Source organism: Nannobrachium achirus (genome assembly GCF_963921795.1).
Source record: "Nannobrachium achirus genome assembly, chromosome: 13".
In the NCBI taxonomy this organism is placed as follows: domain Eukaryota; kingdom Metazoa; phylum Chordata; class Actinopteri; order Myctophiformes; family Myctophidae; genus Nannobrachium; species Nannobrachium achirus.
Genome location: NC_137833.1, coordinates 54020382 through 54037339, shown reverse-complemented (window position 1 = coordinate 54037339; position 16958 = coordinate 54020382). Strand labels below are relative to the sequence as shown.

Here is a 16958-nt window from a genome sequence, read left to right as displayed (position 1 = left end):
CAAAGGGCTACTATAGAGTATTGGTTTTCAAAGTGGGGTCCGGGGACCCCCAAGGGTCCTTGAGGGAGTTCTAGGGGGTCCTCGGCGAAATGATAGGAACCAAATGGACCCTTGGGTATGTGTAACTCAGCAGGGGAGTGTACAAATGGAACCAAATGGACCCTAATGAACCCTTGGGTATGTGTAACTCAGGGGAGTGTACAAATGGAACCAAATGGACCCATTAGGGTCCATTTGGTTCAATTTAAACTTAAGACAATTGATCCATGTCAAACTGGAGGTCCTTGACATTGATTTTTTTAGAACTACTGCAGTAGAGCCATAAGATAACAAGTAGACATGATGTGTGCCAGACTTCAAATGTTGCACTTACTTTATACTGCTGTTGTTACTGTTGTAAAGTGGATCTCTTTGAAATGATCTTATTGACTGAATAACAGCAGGCTCTTTTACTAGTTTTATTTGGTGATCTGATCTGTGGCATTGCTGAGGATTGATCTGATCTGTGGCATTGGTGAGGATGTATTTTAGTTTTTCAGTGTTATTATAGCAGCTTTGCAAAGTACAATTATTGCACTGTACTGAAGCCTGAAGGACCAGGCCTTTTGTGTGTTTGTTTTATATTTCTCCACCTGACCAACTGTAACTGCTAAAGTGAAGCTCTTAGAAATGGGTGTGTGAGACAGATTTTCAAACCATGTCAGTAGGCTTTGTAGTTTACATTAATTATTTTTTTGTATCTACATGTCTGTGTCTATTTAGAATGAACACTAACAATGACATGATACTAAAATGATTTGTCATCCATCTTTCTTTACAATTTTCTGTTATTCCTTGGTCTTTTATGAGATATCCATTATTTGTCAGCAATGCTACTTTATAGATTATAGCTTCTTAATTGAATGGAAAATTAATGTTTCATTAAACGTATGTATCAGATCACACCGTATCGCATCGAATCGTATCGAATCCAATCGAATCGCATAAAATTCCACAAAATCGAAAACGTATCGAAATCGTATCGAAATTGCACCGTATCGAATCGTATCGAATCGTTCTGTATGTAAGATGTATCGTCTCTGAATCGAATCGTAGCCCATGTATCGGATACGTATCGAATCGCCTTGTAAGGGATGGATACACACCCCTACTAAATATACAAAGAAATTACTGACATATCTACAAGCTCACAACGTGTCACGATGCGACACGTTGCGAGCTTGTAGACCAGCTATTTCCACTACTTTTTGAAAGTGTTTGAAACAAAGTGTTTGAAACAAAGTGTTTGAAACAATATTAACATTTCTCAACATGGAAACGATTATGACCATTACGCAAAATAATTGCGATTACCTCAAATAATTGCGATTGGACGATTATGTAATAATTGTGACAGCCATACTTACTTACTTACCAACCCACCCACCTATCTGCCTACGTGCCTTAATAAAATAGCCAATCTACAAGCTCCCATGAGGTCTTCTTCTACCATTCGTCTCACGTCCTGCGCTGCACTGCTGCCAATCTCTCACCGCAGACCCTCTGCTCACAAATTGGTTTCTTTCACCTTCCTGTAAAAATATTGCGCTTGCAATCAACCGTCTTCCATTACAGGGTTTCTCAAAGTGGGTGCCGTGATTGACACAAGTCCAGGGTCTACCTCAGAATAATTTGATAATATTTGGAATTCATCAATATCCCTTCAGTTCAACCACTTAGACCCCTAGTAAAACAGGCCTGAGTTGCACTTACTTGGTGCGATCTTTTACAGCCTACGGTACACCAAGTCTCTTCACCAAAAATAGCCGATCTACAAGCTCACAAGTTGTCACATGGTGACACCTTGTGAGCTTGCAGATCGGCTATTTTTGGTGAATGCTCCCTCCAGATTAGGGATGATGGGGTTTAAGTGATTATGGAAACAGACATTCTTTCAAGTTTAGCTCGTGAAGTACTGCATCTGAAAGATTTACATATTTGAGGTAAGGTAGGCCTATACTGTAAAGCAGGGGTCTTCAACAGGGGGTCCGGGACCCCTAGGGGGTCCTCAGAGTTACTACAGGGGGTCCTACAAATATTTGTGTGATAGAAGCTTTTTTTCCCTCCTTTTCTATATTAACCACTTGAACCCTAGTGTCCATATTCTGAGAACTAGCAGATCTACAAGCTCACAATGCCCCGAGGCGTTGTGAGCTTGTAGATCTGCTATTTTTGGCTTTTAGTTGTTAAATATCTGGAAATACAAACTTGAACATGAACCCAAAATACGCTGATGATTGTGCCGTCAAACGATGAAACTATATGGAATCGATGTGTTGTGGGGGGTCCCTGCTTCATCTCTCTCGACTAAGGGGTCCTTGGCCTGAAAACGTTGAAGACCCCTGCTTTAAAGTAATAACAGTGTAACTCCGGGGTGAAGTGGATGAAAAGGTTATTTACAGGGGTGACCTGAGCCAAAAATGTTTGAGAACCACTGTTCTATAGAACACTCTGTAAAGGCCTAGAGTGGAGAGTGGAGGGAAAATGTCCTCTGGCAAGACAAATTACATGTACTGTATGAGTCATGTTTACAGAAGCAGCAGCCGGTAAACACACTTGTCAGAGAAATGCTGTAAAAAGAAAAAATATGACTCATCATCTGACAGTATGTGGTTGCAAGGGATGGGACCATAATGGTCCTCCGTCGTACACTAGGACCAATTCGTTGAGCTGCAAATTCATTAGCTCTTTTAAATCCTCAATACTTGATAAGACTGACCTGTAATAGAGAACATTTGGTACGTTCTTATTTCACATTCACTCTACACAAATCATTGCCTTTTACTTTCTCTACAAGCTCACAACACGTGCTCTGTTGTGAGCTTGTAGATCAGCTACTTCTTAGACACTTGTTTTCTAATTTATGGAAGTTTTTGGATTTTAATTGTATTTATAACCCATTTAGGCCTAGAATTATTGAATGCTTTAACCAGTGAAAAATAGCAGATATACAAGCTCACAGCGCGCCACCGAGTGCCGCACTGCGAGCTTGTAGATCTGCTATTTTTGAAAAAGTCGTGAAAATGTGTGCAAATCTTTGAATATATGTATTTTCAAAGTGAACGTTTGTAACTCAAATTTTGCTTCTGGGTGGTCCCTGGCAGTGGAACTAGATATTTTGAGATGGGGGTCCGTGGCCAAATACATATAATTTTGGGGGTCCTTCACATGAAAAGGTTTGAGAACCACTGACATAGTACTGTAGTACTGAAGAACAGACTAACTGAGCTCCAGTTAAGTGAAAAGGACCTTTTCTTTGACGATGGCTGGCCAGATTGCTGACATAGAAACATAGGGTTTTTGCAAAAAAATCTTAGAAGGATTCAAAAGACACTTATAGAATCGGGTCAAAATTCAAATTTTCACGATCTTTCAAAAATAGCAGATCTACAAGCTCGCAGCGCGGCACTCGGTGCCGCGCTGTGAGCTTGTATATCTGCTATTTTTCAATAGTTAAAGCATAAAATAATAATACACTATAATGTGTACCCATTCTAAATGGGTTAAAAACAAAATGTAGGGAACCAAAAGTTAACCCATAAAAATGGGTCTGCGACCCACAAATGGGTACCCGACCCAGTGCTTGGGAACCAGTGACATACTGTACAGGGCATGGCCCAGGCTCCTCTCCTGCTGAGGTGTGTATTATCATAGGCTGCACGTGTTATGACATCCTACTAGTTGTTGTTAGTGCTGACAAGCTGGCTGCTGCTGCTCGTACGCCGGTCCGTAGCGCCGCGCTGACACACGACTCTGACGTCTATCAGTGTGTGTGTGTGTGTGTGTGTGCGTGTGCGTGTGCGTGTGCGTGTGCGTGTGCGTGCGTGCGTGCGTGCGTGTGTGTGTGTGTTTATCCTGGCTCTAAGAGGCTCAGTGCTGCTCAGGTGAACGTGAATCTTGACCCGAGAGCCAGATTCAGCACAGGGAGAGAGACAGAAAGAGAGAGAGTGAAGTGGAAACTGAACAGTTCTGAACACTTTCTAACCGCCTGCCCACTGTACCAAGACATCAAAGACACATACTTCCCACAGATCATAACCACCCAAAGACAGTATGAAAACATGACCAATGATGGAAAAACTCCCAACTGGGTGAAGTACGACAATGTGCAAACACAGCAGCAATATTTTGTGAGCTGCTGTGATAGGAGAAGGATATCAAACGGAACACAACCACCTTAAAGACTACCGATCATGGTGTACACATCCCTGCACTGTCTGCATCGAGCAATCTCAGTATATGAAAACTGTTCCATCACTTTAAATTGTACACATCTTATTTTGATTGTATTATATTGATTGATTGTATTGTACTGTGTACACTTCTGCTTTGGCAGTGTAAAACGTATGTTTTCTCATGCCAATAAAGCCCTTTGAATTGAAAATTGAAATTAGAGAGAAAGAGAGAGAGAGAGAGAGAGAGAGAGAGAGAGAGAGAGAGAGAGAGAGAGACACTTCTCCTACTAGAGACTCCACCGGTAGGACTCAAAGAGTTTCCATTGAGTCTCCTAACGGGGGAGTAGGAGACTCATCAAATTATTGGTTTAGGAATGTGACAAAAACACAAAATCTCCATGAATTCAAGTCTCCATGGCAATGGGTGGGTGGTCGATAGAAAAAAAGTCATTTTGGGGCCCTATGTGCTTAATTTGTTGTAAAACAAACAGCCACGAAGATAAATATGTGAGCTATATTTGTTTTAAATACACATTTTGAGTGACAAGGCCCGACAACGTATGCTGTCCATGCACGGGTTGCCATTGTACGGGCTACAATATGACGCTGGCCCAGCAACGGCTGCCGTCTATGATGACAGTCCTATATGACACGAGGGACTATCTCCATATATGGGGTTCTTCTCCAAATCTCCATAGGCCAAACAGGTTCTCAACGTCTCCAAATAATATAGGCCAAAATGCCTAACGTTGACAGGCAGTTGTCCTTCTTACCTTGGAGATGTTGCTGGACCTGCTAGCAGAGTGACCCAGGGGCTTCTCATTCTGGAAGGACAAAGCACAAGACAGACACACACACACGTTAGAGCAGTAGTTCTCAGAGTGGGTTCCAGGGACCTTCAGGGGTCCTTGAGGGACTTCCAGGGGGTCCCCACTCCCCAGCTAAATGATGGTTAGGACCAAATGGACCCTTTATGGGTCTGTAACTCAAGAGAGTGTACAAATAGATCCAATGGATAAATTGGGGTCTCAGAGATAGAAATGCCATTAAAGGGCCAGTTCACCTCTGGGAAAACCAGATCTTATTTTATTGTTGTTTGGGACAAGATCAACACAATCCTGAGTTATGTTTTGTGTTCAATCTGTGTTATGAGATATTTTAGTATTTCAGCATGAATGATGATGCATTTTGCATCATATGAGTCATCATGCTGCATCAATAAACAATAAAATAAGATCTGGTTGCCCCAGAGGTGAACTGGCCCTTTAAATGGAGGTTCGTAGCCAAATGCATCTCAAACTGGGGGTCCTTGAAATTAAAATGGTTGGTTGGGAATAGGACATTAACGACTTGTGATTGTTTTGTTTGATGACGTGGCTGAGTGGCATTCCATTAAAAAAAACACAGTTGGAAAAGGAGAGCATCATTCTGTCCTTGACATTCAAGCTACTATTTGAATGCTGTACACACGCACACATGGAGCAAAAATTACTTTTTCAACTTTCGACTTTCCCTGGTGGGAGTCGACTAATGAAGTCAACTGAGTCGACTTTTTGGTTAATGTTGGGAATCACTGCTAGAGCCGTAAAAATCTTCTCTTATGGGGGTCCCTGCCTGGCAAATCTTTTCAAATGGGGGGGGGGGGGGGGGGGGGTCTGAGACTTAGTAAGTGTGTGTAATTTGTGGTTCCTTGATGGGTCCATTTGGTGAAACAAAAACATGTGATCCATTGATGCTTCACTGCCTCAACAGTGTTGGGCAGTAACGAAGTAATCCATCGTTGCTGACGGGCAGAACAACTTTTTCATCTTTTCCTTATTTATTTTTTTCTTCGTAAATGAATGCCCTGCTTGATCATACTACAGCATCACACACAACCATCAAAAGTAGCAGATCCACAAGCTCAAAACGTGGTGTGAAGTGACGAGGTTTAAGCTTGTAGATCTGCTATTTTTGAATCCTGTAAAGTAACTGTTTTTGACAATATGAGGTTTCCACACGACAGAGACGATATTACTGTAGCCTACCTAACATTATAACTTTCCCCGGTAATTAGTGTAATGCGCGGGACAGAGAATATTCCGCGAAATGTTTTCAAAGGTAGGGGAATTGAATGTGTAAACAGAGTGAGACGTTCCTAGTTACCTATTGCTTATAAGTTTGCATCATCGGTCCTGAACAGAACACTTACAACACAGGCTACCAACACACACAGTGCTTCTTTCAAACAGCAGTGATGCAAGAGTTCCTGTGTGTGTGTGTGTGTGTGTGTGTGTGTGTGTGTGTGTGTGTGTGTGTGTGTGTGTGTGTGTGTGTGTGTGTGTGTGTGTGTGTGTGTGTGTGTGTGTGTGTGTGTGTGTGTGTGTGTGTGTGTGTGTGTGCGCGTGTGTGTGTGTGTGTGTGTGTGTGTGGTCATAGAAACATATCGTTACTGGTGTTAACCAGAATGTGTCCATTGTGGTTATTAAAGCTGTACTTTCATACATTAATGAGCCATCAATCATAATTACATCCTGCTGCGTTCACACGCAGTCAATGGGTGCTCGGGGGGCTGTGAAGGACAATAGGCCCTATTCGTCAATGGATGGGGAGCAACACTTCTGGAGTAGTGTTGGACACATGTGCACGAACACACTGAGCTTATATAGCTTTTTTTATGACATATTTTTTATGTCACTGATCACATGACCCCACAATCCAGTTCAAGGCAACACAGAAGGGGTTGAGGACTTTTTTCTTATTTCCACGCAACAACTCTAGGGTATTCCCCTTTAAACCTGAGGCCGATTCTAAAAAAACTTTTTCTGCGACACTTCAAATTTGGATACATTTATTTTTTAAAGACAAGGATGTTGCTTTATAGCAACAACAAATTTGACACAGAGGTGTTCCCGGATTGAAATGGCGTATAGTATAACCCTCTACCTTCTCTTATAGAGAAATGGAACTGATTTCCAACTGGAGCTTTTCCGAGATTAACCAAATCTAGTAAAATGTCCGATCCGCAAGCTTGCAGATCTGCTATTTTGGGGCGAATGTTCCCCCCAGTGGTCAAGTGGTTAAGTAAAAAATAAGAATATTCCCTCCTCTCTCGCCCCGGAATGTGGCAGACATGAAAATATTACAGAATCCATGTTACTGGTCATCGCCATGGGGACCAAGCATCTCCCAAGGATGTTGTCTGGCAGCTTCACAGCCCAGTTATACCCCAGTTAACTGTCTGTCTTTATATCAGTGGTGTAAAGCAGTGGTTCTCAACCTTTTCAGGCTGCTACCCACAAAATATATACAGTTTTAACTGGGGACCCCCCCACCCTGACGAACACTAAGAGTTGAGGCATTACATTTTTGTGAAAATAGCAGATCTACATGCTCACAAGGCCTCACAAGGCTAGGCTATTTTTTCTATATAATATATTTTCAAATATTAAATATGTCATAGCTGGAAAACCTTCTGGTGGAAAACCTTGCACTTGTTAATACTTTTCAATGGTTATATATTCATAAAACCCCCAGAGGGTGACCAGACGTCCTGGTTTGGCCGGGACTGTCCCGATTTCAAGCTGCGTGTCCCGAGTCCAGACAAATATCTCTAAAACACTAATAGGCCTACAGTATGTCCTGGTTTTCAACATTCACTACAAAATTGTCCCGGTTTTCGCCAGAACTACAGGCACCGTTTATCGTGTTCTTTTCATGTAAAGATGGTCACTTAACACAATCCGAAAACACCAACAAATGCATTGTGTGCCTGACTTAAACACTGATGTTTGCCACTTGTTGCCTGTTCCTCTGGAGCGTATATACATGAGTGCGCAACAAACGTGCACAAGCAATTTAAAGGTCCCGGTTTGAGGGGCTGAATATAATGGTCAAACTACCCCAGCAGACACACTTAACCACATTCACAATTTACCAAAAATAGTGAAAATAGACAATTTGAGTGGGGCATTAATACAAATAAAATGTGAAATATGGAGATCAGAGGTTTCTTCCATAACTCTATCTGTCTTGCTTCATCTGTTCATTCCTACACACACACACACACACACGCGCACACACACACACACACAAGCACACACATGCGCGCACACCCACACACACACACGCACGCACACACGCACGCACACACACACAAACACACGCAGCCGACAAACAGTGGACCCATGACAACTCAGAAACATTTTCTTATCTGCAGTGATTAAACTGTAAACATGTTCCGTTTCCATCCGACAGTAACGACATGTGTCTATGACCACACACACACACACACACACACACACACACACACACACACACACACACACACACACACACACACACACACACACACACACACACACACACACACACACACACACACACACACACACACACACACACACACACACACACATTATGTGATGCAGCATTGAGGGAAAGTCTTATCAGTCCAACACACAGGAAGAAAAAGAAAACACGCTATCTGCATTCATGTCACTAAACCATGGCATCTATACGTGTCACTCCTGTGGTATCTACGCACCCCTTCCTGTCGCTTGGCCCCATCTGAAATGTCACTTGCACTTTTGTAATCAAAATGCCACGATTTCCCCACGCGGCCGTCAATTCTGACCGATTGCTGTCAATCACGAGTGGGCGACACGTCTGTGAAACAGTGTTGCCAGCCGTGAAAAAAAAAAAAAAAACAGCCTACTTGTTGCCAATGTATCCGTACAGTACCTAAGGATGAGACGATATGAACATTTCATGTCACGATTATTGTGAACAAATAATTTTTTACGATATTATCGCGATAATCAAGATATCCCCAACATCCATTATCCTGGACGGGACAATTGCCAAGAAACAGCCGATCTACAAGCTCACAACGCGTCGCAATGTGACGCGTTGTTAACCATTTAGGAACCTTCGCGTCCCTATTCTGGAGAGAACTTTCAGCAAAGAAAATAGCCAATCTACAAGCTATTCTGCCTTACAAAGTCAAAGTGCAGTAACTACATATTCGGACACACTGACTCATTTAATAACATTTTTAAATCAGCCTTCATGATTTTGGGGGATAAAGCAAAACTTACCTCACAAAAAGATGCACAATTAAATAGTGAGGTATCATTTATACACCAATAACCCATTTGGCTGGCCATTTGAAACATTTTAAAGATTTTTTTTACCCCCTTAACAACTTGGGGGCCAAACTCGTTCAGTAACGAGATACGGCCACTGGAGGTCGCTGTGCCAAAACAAAGTTGTCGCGTCCCTCAACAAGACAAAGGGTTAACTTGGTTACGTGCAGCTGCATCCGTCCTGTGTACCCTGTGAAAGACCCTGGTCCATACGTCATAACGTGGCTCGCAGAGAAACAAAATGGCGCGTCTAGGCTGCATTGATTTCTATTCTATGCTGAAACATAAAAAGGGCTTTATCTATGAATAAGGTGCAAAGAACGCCAGGGAAGCAGAGATCTGCCTGTTTTCACGGCGACACTTTACCGCGATGGTCGGCCCCGGTTTGGATTTTTGTTTCGCGAGCGTTTGTAAACAAATGGATTACCTTCCTCAATCGTCAGTGGACACTCACGTGCACACGCACGAAGCTTCCGAGGCTCTTCTAAATAAAGCGTAAGTGAACTGGGGCACCAGCAACAGCTAGAAATGTTAGAAACCTTGGCTTCCCATGTGGTAATCAGTCGTATTCTTTTACGTAGTTAGTTTGTAGGGTAGTATTTTCAGTAGAGGGAAAACAGGAGTGAACCTAATACATGAGCAACTGAAGTGTAGGGTTTAAGTGATTAAATAAGCAATTCAACCCGCTGTTTTGACCCAATCTAAAAGCGGTGCGCTAGACACACACAGACACGCAGACACGCACGCGCACACACGCGCACACACACACACACACACACACACACACGCACAGACACGCACACGCACACACACACACACTCACTCACAGTCTCACACTCAGACACCCCCATTAACCTCTTATCCGCTACTTATCTAATTAGTGTACAACGACACAAAGACAATGTGTGTGTCATTAGTGGTAATTAGCTGCTCTTCATCACATTACTGTTTGTCACATACACCAGTGGTTCTCAAGGTGTGGTCCGGTGGACCCCCAGGGGGTCCTTGCGAGGGGTTCCAGGGGGTCCCCAGCAAATGTGTTTAATGTGGTAATAATACACAGTCATTTTAACCGTTTTATCCATATCTTAGCTATTCAAATATAACAGGATATTCAGACATAACAGATGTACAAGCATGCCGCTTGTCACTTCATGCCGCGCTGCGAGCCGCCTGTACTTTTGCTGTTTTATAGCAGATTTTGCTATATTGCCATCTTTTATTTTACATCAGATGTACGCAGAAAACAACATCTTCTTCAAAAATCAAACCTTGGTTCGAAGTGAAGCGATGAATTTTTATTCTGTGTTCTAGAGCTATGAAATCTGTGTTCTAGATCTATAAATTCTGTGTTCTAGATCTATACTTTCTATGTGCTTTAGTTCTATATTTTTATGAATTCTGAATGAATGAATGATTTTATCTGGATGGCCAAATTGTCATGTGAAGCTTGACCAATCCTCAATTCTGCATGCACGGGGCATGTACGGACAGACAAAGCCTGTTCATTCTGGACTGGAATGACCATATATGGACACATGTACGGGACACACAAAGCCACTCCTTGGGCTTCAAAAACCTTCCCACACAACAGAAAGGACACTAGTATAGAGCCCTAAGGGATTCCTCTCAACCATATGGGGTTTAAAGGCTTTATCATAGTGCGAGGTGAAGAGCTATCACCTCAACTTTTAGGTGATAAGCTATCACCTTAAAAATGAGAAAACAAGTGGAGGCCATCATAGTCACAGACTCACGGTGAAGTCCTATCACCGCGCCGCTGTGGTGCCTCTGAAACCAGGGGGCACACTGATTGTTCAAGATCGACCAATCAGTGAACGGGGTGATGGGGATATGTCTGAAGGTAAAAAATCACACCCGTGTGAACTGAGCGGTGGTTTCCCCCCCCCCCCCCCCCCCCCCCCCCTTCCCCCCTGTGTGTGTGTGTGTGTGTGTGTGTGTGTGTGTGTGTGCGTGTGTGTGTGCCTGGTCTGGCCTGGCCTGAACAACAGCGCCCCTCCCTTAACATGTGTGGTCATAAAAGGTACTGCAGGCCTGCAGGCTACATACAGACACACACGCACACACACACGCACACACACACACACGCATACACACACGGCCACGTATAGGAGACGGTGTAACCACCGCTCAAAAAGAGGAGATATGTCGGGGTTCGCGGTGATAGCCCGTCACAGTGGCGAATGACGTAATGTTGTAGTTTTCAGTCTTTAAAAGACTACACCGCAGTGATAGCTTATCACCGCAGACTGTAATATGATAGGGCCATTAGTGGTTAAAAAAAATCTTCCACCATCGTACATGGCTGCTTCTCCCTCCTCTATGGGTTATTATCTAACATTCTCTCTCTCTCTCTCTCTCTCTCTCTCTCTCTCTCTCTCTCTCTCTCTGAAGAGGAGAGTCATCGTCACCTTCATCTTCCTGGTGACACAGAGGGACTATAAAAAGGCCTTCTTCTCCAGGCCTCATGCATTATTCTGCCAAGCAGAGGGCTCAGGTTCCACTGGGTCTCTCTGGGTCGCTGTTAACAGACCCAGGGTTTGATAACATCCAGAACAGCCTGGAGCCTGTGGCCTAGGGGAGGGGGGGAGGGAGGAGGGAGGGGGGAGGGGGAGAGGGAGGGGGGAGAGGGAGAGGAGAAGCCCAGGAACCGCCCTGTGTGAGGCCTGTGACCTATAGCAGTGGTTCTCAACCTGTGGGTTGGGACCTGGCGGTCCCCAAATTATTTTGTGGGGTCCCCAGATGGTGAAACATTGTTTTCTCACTCAACAGTAAACAGACCAACATACAGTATAAGTGTATAGGTATTTGCACATTTCTAAAGTGACACATTAAGGACTTTTCAGACCCTTTTAATACCTCTAAAATAGATTTGTCAACTATTAGAGGCAGAAATTGTGAAAATAGCCGATCTACATGCTCGTAGCATGTAGCATGTAGATCTGCTATTTTCACAATGGAACCGTGTTATACAAAATGTAATGCCTCAACTCTTAATGCTTGCAGGGGTTAAAATATGATTATTTTGGGGGTTGCGGCCTGAAAAGGTTGAGATCCAATGGCCTATAGGACAAGGATTCCCAAAACCTTTCAAGGCCGGGAGTCCGGGACCCCCCAAAATAGTCATATTATGTGAACTGGGGGACCCCCCCCAACCTGACAAGCACTTGGAAATTGTAGGCATTCCATTTTAGTTTGACTCGGATCCACAGATAAACAGAAAATAGCCGTAATACAAGCTCACACAGCTCGCAGTGGTTGTGTAGATCGACAATTTGGCCAAGTTTGTATAAAAAAGGCCTTAAAAGTCATTAAATTGTAACTTTATGAATACGTTGAAACCCCGTATAGGCCTACACTTGTTTGCTGTTGAGTGAGAAAACAATGTTGGGACATTAAGCTAATCACACACACACACACACACACACACACACACACACACACACACACACACACACACACACACACACACACACACACACACACACACACACACACACACACACACACACTAAATGAGCAACAAATGGGATTTCTGTGCAACAGTTCCAAATAAAAACAATAAATAACTGTATATTTGCAGAGCTATAATGCCACTCACATTCTCCTCTTCTTTGCCGTCAAAGAAAAGAAAAAATAAATTGAATGGATGTTACAAAACTGACAGGCAATATGCTGGAGGTCGCCTCGCACTGAGCTTGTAGCTTGGCTATTTTCCTGCGAAAGCCTTCTCCACAATAACAGAAAACAGAAAAGACTTTAGGCCTATAGTAATTTGTCATTTTAGGGGCAAGGCCACTTTTGGCCGCCTGATGATTTTTTTTGGAGGGGCTTTATTTAGGCCTAGAATTATTGAATGCTTTAACCAGTGAAAAATAGCAGATGTACAAGCTCACAGCGCGGCACAGAGTGCCGCGCTGCGAGCTTGTAGATCTGCTATTTTTGAAAAAGTCGTGGAAATGTGTGCAAATCTTATATGTATTTTCAAAGCGAACGTTTGTAACTCAAATTTTGCTTCTGTGTGGTCCCTGGAACTAGATATTTTGAGATGGGGATCCGTGGCCAAATAAATATAATTTTGGGGGTCCTTCACATGAAAAGGTTTGAGAACCACTGACATAGTAGTGTCTCAAGAACAGACTAACTGAGCTCCATTTAAGTGAAACAGATCTTTTCTTTGACGATGGCTGGCCAGATTGCTGACATAGAAACATTAGGTTTTTCAAAAAAACCTTAGAAGGATTCAAAAGACACTTATAGAATGGGGTCAAAATTCTAATTTTCACGATTTTTCAAAAATAGCAGATCTACAAGCTCGCAGCGCGGCACTCGGTGCCGCGCTGTGAGCTTGTATAGCTGCTATTTTTCAATAGTTAAAGCATAAAATAATGATACACAATAATGTGTACCCGTTCTAAAAGGGTTAACTGAGGGCGGGAAAAAAATTACTTCTGGGGACTCAAATAATGGCCTTCGTGGCCTCCCTGAAATTCCTGTCCTGGAAAAAGACCCTGAGGGACTCCGGTCAACCATAATGGCGTTGAAGTGGTTCAGCCGGCGTCTGTCACCTCACGGTGCTTCACGTTCACGCAGGGGCATCAATTGGGTATGGCAGGGGTATGCAGCTGTCATACCCTGGGGTCCAGGGGGAAAATAAAAGTGCAAATAAAAAAATGCAAAATTTAACAAAATGGTCACTTTAACAAGGTATTATAATTATATTCTCCACACTTTTCTCCATAACATCTTGACAAGATGTTATATTCCCAGGTTCCGCAGGTCAGCTGCACAGGTGCAATGCATTATTGTTAATTGTGGCACGTTTTACTAACATGCTAAGTTTAGCTGCACTTGAACAACCATTCCATGGGCTGCCATATCCAGCCCAAGAAACCGCAGAAACCTGTGTAAAAAAACTGACAAAACTATTTTTTTTTCAGACATTGTGAAAATAGCCAATCTACACAGGCGTTGTGAGCATGTAGATCTGCTATTTTCACAATAGAACCGTGTTATACAAAATGCAATGCCTATTTTCCATGAGGACTGCCATCTTTGCCATACCCTAGCTTTTGCTGAACTGACGCCACTGCGTTCACGTTACACAAACACGGCCTCTGCTCTCGCCCACTATGCCACACAAAACGGGCCGACCCGTCTGGCCTCTTCAGAGAGAGACTCAATTAACCGCTTTGAAGTGCTCGCTGTGACTTCACAGCCAATCCCCCCGCCTCCTCCACTCCACTGTAAGCAGACCCCTGGTTCTATTTCTACGCATGCATGCATGCTGCTTCAGGGCTAATTACTGAGAGGCACTCCAGTTGAGTCCAGCCATCTCTGTTCCTACAAGGTACAAGGTGCATTTATATAGCGCTTTTATCCGAGGCGCTTTACAAGATTGTGCATTACATTCACCCATTATACAACAGGTAGTCTAGTCGGGCTCTCAATGGAAAACAGGCTCTCCAACCGTGCATATAACGAGTCTCTCATCAAGTAAAGAAATCAGCTGCGTTGGTCACGAAAGACAGCAAGCGCTCCTCTCTCCCCACACTATGCTTGGCGGCTAGGCTAGCGGTTTTCATGTGACGTTCAGGGACATAGTAGCTAAATGTGGCATTAAAAAATTACAAATTCTTATCGAATATCTTAATTACAATGAAATGAAGTTGACATGTTTTTTTTTAAGGGCAACAGTTGTATAATCGCAATATTACACTCGAGGGTCTGCATTATCACGGTTATCTGGCACGACAGTAGCCAGATAAGCCTCCGTAGCCTCTCCTGTTAATATTGCTTAATTCACACACATTCACGATGGCGGAGGAAACCAGGCAAGGCACCAACCTGCTCACCGGGAACAACTAGGGGTTCAGAGTCTTGCTCAAGGACTCTTCGACATTAACTCAGGGGGAGCCCGGATTCGAACTGGGAAACCTTAGGCAACCCTACGTGCTCTAACAACGGTTTCTCTACCCCTGAGCTATGCCGCGCAACATCCAGGATGTGTGAACTGCACTCTGTGCCGCGCTGTGAGCTTGTATATCTGCTATTTTTCAATAGTTAAAGCACAAAATGTGAGTGAATCCTTGTACCCAGGGCCAGGCCCGGCGCTACGGGGGGGCCTGCTGGGGCATTGCACTCTCAGTTGCAAGTTGTGCCCCCTCAGTTTATATTCTATGTAAAGTCAAGAAAATATCAAAAACAACACACATACTGTCTGAATATTATTATTGTCATAGAGATTACAATAACAGTATTGAAACACAGTTGCCCCCTATAATAATTATCTGATTATTATTATCCACAGCTGGTGCAACAGCGCAACTCCCTTCTATTCCGCAATTTAAAATCACCTAAACCACAGCGCAGTAGCAGCGGCTGTTATTTCAGCTCCCAAAAAATAGTATCTGTTGTAGGTATTATAGATAATAAAAAGAATGTTCATTATTACTAGCCTATATAAAAAATATGTGCCCCCTCACAATTTTACACAGCAACCTTAGTCATTTCATCCTGCAGCCCAGGGCCCAGAATTTGGTGCGACACCCCATAAACACCCGGGGGAAGGGGAACAGCCCGACCCAAGGACAGCTGCCACACGGTGAGAATTGATTTCGGACAAGATTGTGAAGAGGAACTGGCAGGGGGTCAAATTGGTTTCAAGAGCCCTTTATAAAATGGCCCGCCTGCCAGCAATGATACTTTTGAGGCTCACCGAAACAATCATCTTCTGTGACAGACATGCAGCGAAAAGCAGTGGGGCGAAGTAACTAAGTCCATTTACTCAAGTACTGTACTTGAAACAATGCCCAAATTTGGAGATGAGCATGCTGACATCACTGATAATAAACAGTGTCGCCACCATGGCTGTCTGTCTGCAATAGTAATGACAACACAGACTGATACTGGCATTGCACAACTGGACGTCGATTGTGACTTTTTCGACCACTTTAGAAAAGTGACGAGCGTTCCGTCCACCCCTTATACTCGCTGTTGATAGACGGTATCTACCCCAGTGGTTCTCACATTTTTTCTTGTCAAGGAACCCCCAAAATCGGGGCGCCCGCTGGCCTACTGGTCCAGGTGCATACCACTTAGGCATTGCCACATAGGCATGGATGCCTCGCGGCGTCGCTGGTTTGATTCCCGATCCGGACGACATTTCCACATGTCACTCCCCATCTCTCCCCCCCATTTCCTGTCAGTCTACTGTCCTATCAATAAAGGCATAAAAGCCCAAAAACAAATCTTAATAAAATGAACCCCCAAAATGATATGTATCTTGGCTGCGGATCCCCATCTCAAATTTCCACGATGTCACAAAAATGGCAGATGTACATACAAGGTCACAGCGCGGCACGAAGTGGGACCCCCAGACCCCACTTTGAGACCTACTGTACATCCTGGAGTAATTCATAAACTAACTGATAGTAAATGATGTATATTCAGTGATCTATTCTGTTCCGCCTGGCTCAGCCATTCATCTCTCTCTGTAATTACAATCACGGACGTTGATGTCACTGTTCAGATTACAATGCAAGATGTCAAGTCTCTCCAATGTTACAATAAGAAACAAGAACAAAGGTACAACGAT

The 16958-nt window shown here is 43.5% G+C and overlaps 1 protein-coding gene across 1 annotated transcript in view; it reads right to left on the bottom strand.

Annotated features, from left to right (window-relative positions):
- The window catches only part of marchf8 (membrane-associated ring finger (C3HC4) 8), a gene marked incomplete at its 3' end in the record, with an annotated part of 218951 nt that overhangs the window by 58523 nt on the left and 143470 nt on the right, over positions 1–16958 (bottom strand). The window contains exon 3 of the mRNA XM_080740262.1: positions 4988–5038. Within this exon, the coding sequence (XP_080596388.1) occupies positions 4988–5038 (51 nt within the window). The remainder of the gene's footprint in view (positions 1–4987; positions 5039–16958) is intronic.